At 35.0% G+C, this 8449-nt stretch overlaps 1 protein-coding gene across 1 annotated transcript; it reads left to right on the top strand.

Annotated features, from left to right (window-relative positions):
* The first annotated feature begins 129 nt into the window (after nucleotides 1-129).
* Nucleotides 130-8147, top strand: LOC141435995 (uncharacterized). Its single transcript, XM_074098818.1, has 4 exons — nucleotides 130-381; nucleotides 6011-6229; nucleotides 6959-7078; nucleotides 7840-8147. The coding sequence occupies exons 1-4, from the start codon at nucleotides 291-293 to the stop codon at nucleotides 8079-8081; spliced, it is 672 nt and encodes a 223-aa protein (XP_073954919.1). The 5' UTR covers nucleotides 130-290; the 3' UTR covers nucleotides 8082-8147.
* Nucleotides 8148-8449: the final 302 nt, after the last annotated feature.

Here is an 8449-nt window from a genome sequence, read left to right as displayed (position 1 = left end):
AAATGGAGCGTTTCTATTCATGAAAAACATTCCTCGCACATCTCTGGTGGGAACGCAGCCTAAAGCCCCTTACCTTAGGTACACCACATTTACACGGAGGCTTTATATGCCTCTCTATAGAGTTGTGTCTTTAAAAATATTGTTTTAATTTACATTGTCTATTACTAAGAAAACTTGAATTTGACAGACTTTCACGTGTCATGATCATGCTTATGTATGTACTTGTAATCAGATAACAAAATTATGAATAGTGTTAAACACTGCTATGTGAAGTGATACAACTGAGCAATATGATGTTGAAGAGACTTCTAAAGGTGCCTACGACATTATTCAAAAAGGATGTGATTTCGTTTGTTATAATTCGTCGACACGATTTAGGTGGTAAGTACACCAGAGTATCTTCTGTAATTATCATTATTTTGTTGAGTGTACAGGCACCTGCATTTATATCTCTGCCACAGCGGAGCGTGCAAAAATGCCTGACACATCCTACCGGCCCTAGAAAATAGAGTCGTCTCAGATATTAATGCATGTACCTACGCTTTGTTGTATTGTGTCAGATATTGGTGCTGGAGACTGTACAAAAGTGAGCAGCTACTTTTGATTCTTTCTATACTAGTGTTCTATTCGTATTATTATTATGAAGAATCATGCGAAATCTTCAGTTCGGTATAAAATTAAAATAGAGACGGTTAAAGGTAAACCAAAAATATACGACTATTGTCAAGAGGGCGCTATTGTTCTTATTTATATGGCAATAAGTAGTTCAGTATAGTCGGAACAATGCGAATTGGTCACTCGTTTTGACTTACTTTCATTCGCCGTCGTCAAAATCGGATTTCAAATATTCGGTGTCCATAGGGCAATTAGCTTCAAATTCAGATTCAGAAAGTGACTTAATAGGAATCCCTTTCAGAGTCAGACATGTCACGGTGTCAGAGCCAACTTCAATCTCGAACTTTTTTTTATTTATGTTTATTTATAATTTCACAAAACTTAAACTTACAGGTAAATATGCCCAATGCGATAGACAAGTCAGATAATCTTGAAATAGCTAGCCACACAATTTGTCAATACTTTACATAATAAATTATTTAATTAAATCAATAAATGTCAATAAAAATACATTAAAATTAAAAATTCATTAAAAAAACACATCAAAACATTACTTTAAACCATGACAATTACAATAAGCTATTAACAATAGTAAATAATAACTTGTTAAAATCATAATTAAAATAAGTCAAACATTAAATTAAAATAGTAAGTAATAAAATTTCAAAATTTCATTATTACATGCAACATAATAAAAACATAGTAGCCCTTACGAAGTCATTCAGGGAGCGCGTAAATATGTCCAAATGTTGCGCAACTGTATTAATAGTGCGAATAGCCCTCGTCAGCGGCGCCTCCCGCGCGGCAGGCACCGCCAGCAGCGGCGGCCGGCGGCGGTGCCACACGTACCGGTCCGGCGCGTACAGCGACACGGCACGCAGCACTCCGGGGTTACACAACTTGTCCACATGGATATCAATTATATGATCTGATTTCCTATAAGTAGCAGTTTTCTATTTTGATTACATGGTCGCAACAGCTCTTCCAAGTATTACCAGTAACCTACCAGTTATTCCTTGAAAATATAAATCGTTATTTCCAACATATGTGTATTTCGCATATGTGTATTATTTATATTATTTATGTTGATTAGACGTAAATAGATACCTCAAAACTATCTTACGTATCATCACACAGTGTCACAGAGGTCAAAATCGTCTAATTGTATCTTCTTTTTTATTTTCGGTTCGTTTTTCTTTGGCGGCCTAAAACCTGAGGACCTTCTTTCGTAATTCGCTTAAGAGGCGACCTACGCCAGTCACTGCTATTTTTAAACAGACGTGGTATAAAATTGGTGTACTTCGTGGCAATAAAAAAAATATTACGATAATCTTGATCGTATTCCTGAGTTAGTCGTTGCTTTCAAAACACGATTAAACTAATTTGGCTCGATAGATTTTATTGCCAAAGTGAGCTCTTACTTTGATTTAGAAACCAAAAATACTCCGTTATTTATAAAGACACTATAATCAAATTACTAAGTCTGATTTACAAACAAAACGTAATAATAATATCTGTCGTGTTATTTCTTAAATCTAAATCGTAATTTCTTTGCATTTATTTTATTTCCAAATTTTTGATGAGCAAAGACTTACGCCACGCCGACGACATATTGCTTCTCTGTCACTTCAACGCAGAGAAACAGTGAGCGCTTAGGTGCTCTGCCTGATTGACCTGCGTCGCTTTTCTCCACAAAATTCATTTACGAAAAAAAACTTTTACATTTACACTTCTTTCATAACACTCAATCTATGAGTAAGGAAATTATTATTAAATTACGTTATCACTGTATTTTGGGTATTTAAGGTGTTTTAGGATAGTCAACACCGAGAAATAAATTAAATAAAGCACAAAAAAAACAAGAAGCCCTCATACTCGTACAATGACAGACAACATGTCAGAAGATGTCAGAAGTTGTAAAGTAAGTGTGTTGTTTATTACAAGAATTAGGTAAGTACAGAAAAATTGGTTAGTAGTCTAAATAGTTTTATTGGCTCCATATTTTGTCTATTACTTATAAACTGATAACTACCATAGTAGGAATATAGGACATGTGTTCAAACTTAATACGTGTCTGGTACGAGTATATAGCCTACCCAACGAAGACCAAAAACTGCCTCTCCGGGGAAATCTCGCGTATAAGTCAATTTTGGCATAGTTGTAGGGGATGGTGTTTAAGACCACATACTAAAAGTAGGTACTGATGGGTGGGGGTAGAGCTAACGGGTGGGGAGGAGTTTGTGTAAAAGTCCCATTTAGTTTTTCGTAAATAACTCGTAAACCACAGCAAAAAATGTTCTAAAACATAAGTAATCTACATAAAATTCTCTACAAAAAAAATCTAAACATTTTTTTTAAGTATGGCGATGGATGGATGTTTGTTACTCTTTCACGTAGAAACTACTGAACGGATTTGCATGAAATTTGCCATACAGGTAATAAATACCCTGGATTAACATGTTCTACAGTAAAAAAACGCACTGAGGTCTCTGAACCAGATGATGATACATCTACACTACACAAGCACTATTTTAGTACAGTAAGTACCTACATTATTTTGAGACACCCACTAAATAACATGACTTATATAAAACAAATATTTACTTTATTAATCGTTGGGCAAAGTAACTTATTGATTGAATTTTATAACGGGCAAAGTTATTTAGACAACATTGCCCACATGCGTTATAATAGTAGAAAAAGTTCTCACTTACAGGTTCAAATACTGCACTTTGTGCTTTTTGTATTAGTGTTAATAAAATATCCTTCTTTCTTTCTTTATACGTAATTTCTCCACTCTTGGAACTCCAGTTTTATAAATCTAAAGTACAATTAAAATAGTAAATAATTTATTAATTCAGACAAAGTGATTGCATTTAGTCGTTAGGTAACAGTTCATAGTTTGGTTTTTCTAGTAAGCCGTCCCTTTTATCAAATGGGCACAGTTTTTTCTGCGAGTACTCGTATCTCCAAGAATATTTATGTTGAGTATGAATATCCTACTTGTGTCAGTTCTTGACTTTTGTTTTTTTAATGTATTTATTATCAGTATGTAATCAAGCGATTTGTTTCAAATTTTAAAGTTGTTCTTTATATAGATTTACATCGCCACTCAAAAATCATATAAATTTAAAAAAAATACCAAATAAAAAGACACATTTCTTTTATTTGGTTTTGAAGTAGTGACACCTCTAACTTTTTTTCTAAGAATTAACCATACATTGACCTACTACTTGCCGAAATATCAAAGTTTTGTAGGTGGTACTTCCTATTAAAAATAAGGGACATACGTGGCCTAGTTCTGTATTCAATCGGTGTTTTTAGTGTCATATACAAACTGTTGTTGTTATAATTTGTTATTGGTTATTAGCGTTTAACTCATAAATATGATAAAATTATTAGAAAACTCAAACATAATATAGAGGTGTTTGTATACATACGACATTGATAGAACACTGATTGAATACAAATTGCTGATTTTTGACAGGACCCCCTGTCCCCTGTTTGGAGTAACGCCTGGAAAATTTTGATATTTAGGCAAGCAGGCGAGAAAAAATCTAGAAGTTGACACCTCTGTCATGCTGAGGATGCTGGTCTCTTTTTCTGGTTTTTCTGTGCATCTATATTTCAGTTTGTATTTTCCTACCGACTATGGCCTTGTTGTAACAGGATCATAGCGGGTAATATTTGGAATTGGAACTAATATTGACACAAAAGTACATTGTGCATTAAGGGCTGTAAAAAGGGGATTATTAACGAGAGTCTATTAGAAGCCTGAGCTTAACTGACTTCAGAAAAAAGGAGGAGGTTATCAATTCGGTTGTATTTTTTATGTTGGTTCTGAATTTTGGGCAAAAAACCGTCAACTTTGCCTTAGGGCCATTTTCTTATAAAATCGATTGTCACGAATGAGTATTTTTTGTTCAATAAAGGGCTTATATAACTCTCTATTGTACATAAAACATATAAAAATAACAGTTATCAGAGCAAAGTACAATGTTTATTTTGTGTTTATTAAAATTTAAGTTTGTAAACGTAAGTGCTTTATAAAATTATAAACGTGGGTAATTTTACTCAATATAATGTCCACTTGTGATTGAAAAAATTGCCCGCCAGGCAATGTTATGTCCTTTGAATGTTTTATCCGACTGTACGAAGCAAATGAGGTTTTTGGTTTTCAAATAAAAAATCGATATCTGCAAATGGATCCATATTTTAGTGTATACCTACCTAAATGAGTATAGGTATTATAAGTTATCTTCAGTTTTGTCTACATTTTGAGAAATATATCTTGCTTAATTTTTAATATTTTGATATAGGTATTTCTCTAGCAAGAAATTACTAATACACTTTTAGAAATGTAGGTGTATTTCATAGGCCATAGTTAAATTAAAGTGTACCTAAGAAAATAAAAGTAAGGTGAACTTTAGTATTGTGTCACCCGAAAGACGTCCACTGCTGGACATAATAGGCCTCTCCCAAGGCTCTCCACTCAGACCGGAGTACAATAAAGAGTCATTGTATTGTATTGGAATGCAGCTTTGAAAATACTCATAATAACCGAATTTTCACATTTTTCGTAATTTTGGCGATTTTCAAGTTAATAAAAACGAATTACCTAAGTACCTAAGTACATAAAATTGAATCAGTTTGAACGTGGGAAATTGTAACGTCATAGCCTTGTCATAGCAGTCAGTATATGACGTATTCAATACAAACTCCATAACAAACGATCGTTTTGACATTTCTGATAAACTTTAGCGGTACCGTATTTCGCCGCGCTGCGCGCGAAAACGCGTCGCTGTCAGATAACGCCTACGAACAAATCGCGGTTGCACGCGATCTATCTCAGAGGGGTCGCGGGGGTGAGGTACAAAACCGCTCGCGCAGTTTGGCGTGGGTGGACTCTTAATCGATGACTCCGATATACCTACCTAGAAAGTTTATTAATAACTATAATTACTGCTTATTTTATATAACGGGTCAACACCAGAACCGATTTGTGATAACCAGACTACAATGACATCTTGACTTGTCTACAACGTTTACCTGTTATAGCTCTAATGTTAATTTGGAAAGGTTTTGTAGTGAAATAGTTTCATTCCCCAAGCTTTTTTTTTTCAGTAGTTTATTATAAACATTATTTACAATGATCCGTTGTTGACTACGAATCGTTTTGGGCATTTTTGTTATTGTTCAAAGAAACCGCCAGTGACACTGACAATCATTAAAATTATTGCCAGTGTAAGAAATTAGTTCCAATAAAATTCCGCAACATGGCGAATAGTCATATATTTCTGGTCAGGCTTTATATCACTGTGTGGCAACTTGTCCTACTCGGGTAAGACAACCTTAGTACAAGAATGGAGCAGACTAAAAATTATTTAATTTCTAGTTCTCGACGACAGCCTTCGCTACATAGCAGTCAAACCGTCTGCGTCCATCTCGGTACTGCGCCAGAAAGTGTGGCATATACTCGACCTGCCTGACTTCTGTGAAGAGATAATTGTCCTCAAATCTGGTGACGTGGAGATACCACTTACGGAGCTACGCAAAGGGAATAGTCCTCACAGACCTTTCATTTTAGAAGTGTGGTTACCTGTGGCTATGCAATGTAAGGACTTGCTACAACTATGTATACAGGATGGCCTATTTAGATCGGTCGGAATGGGAAAGTCTGAAATTATAATAAGTATGAATGCAGTTTTTCTTGTTACCTACTAAAATCGATGACATGGTTCCTAAAAACAGGATCTTCGTATTAAGATTGTTTTTTTTTGGAATCTTTTTGTATTTTTTATTTCAATTCCAATTTTTTTTTGGATCTTCGTATGTCTTTTAGTTTTAGACTTTCCCATACCATGTAAACCCATACTATCTAAATGGGCCACCCTGTATAGGCTACCTGGTTCAATCAACTTTTAAGTGTATGTTATTCCGGCCCGTAACCCAGGAGGCATCAGTGATACACTGTTTTAGAAAAATGTTTGCAATGTATACTACTAGCATGCTTACGGAGCCATGAAAGAATTGCCTTAAAACTGTCACAACTTTTAGTGGATTTGTACCCCATTAAATCATACTTTTAATTAGTAACTCAGGACACGTTACCATGGCAACAAGCTACACTAAAAAGTTGATCCGCCTACCTATATCTGGAGTATAATAGAAATGTCCCTGAGCCACAGTAAAACGTCACGAATTGTCCAATTTGCAAGTGCAAGTAAACACGTAACTTATATTTATACTTGCATCAACGTTTCAGCGACGCTACAGCGGTCACGCCGAATACAGTAGATATCAGTAGAAATTTCAAATAAATAATAATCAATTTCTGATTCAGCATCCACAAAAATCAATAACATAATGCTCACGATGGGAAATGAACAGCGCGCTTCCGAGCCCACAGCACCTGTTGTGTATGAACAGAAAGTCCACCAAGATTACATGGAAAAGGAATCATGTAAGCATTGAGTATACTTACCTTCTAAAGATTTTACTTCGGAATAGGATATTGAACACCACACCACCAATCTATCAATCAACTGACGTAGTTAGGTACAGTCAAGGACGTAAGTATAGGTATAACAGGTACGAGTATGTTATTACTGATTTAGGCCGCGTTTCCGCAGGCAAGAAGCACAAGTGCCTCATGGCCAGTGATGTAAAAAAATCACCCTTAATAAGGCCCTATTTATTGGAGCATACTGCCACAGAATCAAAAGCAGCTATCGAATACATACCTGACAAAGAATATTTTTAAAGCTAGTCGTATTTTCAATAATTACAATGGAAATTGTGAAGTATTATGATATTAATAAGGTTCAGTTTCCAACTCAATGCAAGTGGTCGCTAAATCGCTTCTACCTTTTAAGGGTTAATCTTCTCCTTAGTTAATCTTTGTTTTTTTTTTGTATTTATTCATGAACCACATTTAGATAACCAATGAAATTATTATGGGGACGTTACATTGGGGATATAACGGTACTATGGGGATGTATCAAAAGAACGATGCACATTGCTTCGGGGCAGGGAACCTGTAATATATGTACTAACTATTTTCTACCTTCGACGTGATCGAAAATATATAACTTCGCAGCAATGCAGCGTTCATGTCTTACAAGCCCCGTAAAACACTCCAACTCCAAAACGTCAACTAACCTACTGGTAATAACCAATAGGTATGTACATGTATATAATGTTTGGAACTAAATCTGTTTACAGCCCGAACAACCTCGGCAATGACAGTTATGAACAAGTTACGCGGCAACTGCACGAATAATACGTTTATGCCGGATTACAAGAAGCCAGATCTTTCTTGCCGCATGTCGACTTCGTCTCTATTTTTCAAACTACAAGGCCGCAAGAGCAGAGACAATTTCACCAACATCTTATTAAAAATTCAAAACGACCTCTCGATGCTGAGCAACAAATTGTCCAATTTGGAAAGTAAAATTCCTACTTAGTAGCTAACGTATCTAGTGTCTTGTTGTTTTTGATAAATTGTCTTAATAAAAATCTTTGTTTATGGAAAATAATTTATTTTTATAACTTAACATTCGCCTATGTCACTTGTGAAACTATTCACAGAATAAGTATAAGAATAGCCATATAAAATTTGAGCTCATTAGATTTCTTATTTACAATTAATTACACTATTTACAGTGTATTCACAAAAGATCAGAGGCTTGATGCACTTTAAATACAGGACAATCAAATCAGTGAAAGGCGATATACAGACCAACAATATTGACCAATATCTTAGCATGCAAGCCAACAGTGGATATTGAGGTACAGAGGTTATTATAGAAGACTACTAATGACTAGGAATGAT

This window comes from Choristoneura fumiferana, chromosome 16 (assembly GCF_025370935.1).
Source record: "Choristoneura fumiferana chromosome 16, NRCan_CFum_1, whole genome shotgun sequence".
Lineage (NCBI taxonomy): Eukaryota > Metazoa > Arthropoda > Insecta > Lepidoptera > Tortricidae > Choristoneura > Choristoneura fumiferana.
Note: the sequence above shows the minus strand (reverse complement) of the source record. Positions and strands in the feature narration are given on the sequence as shown.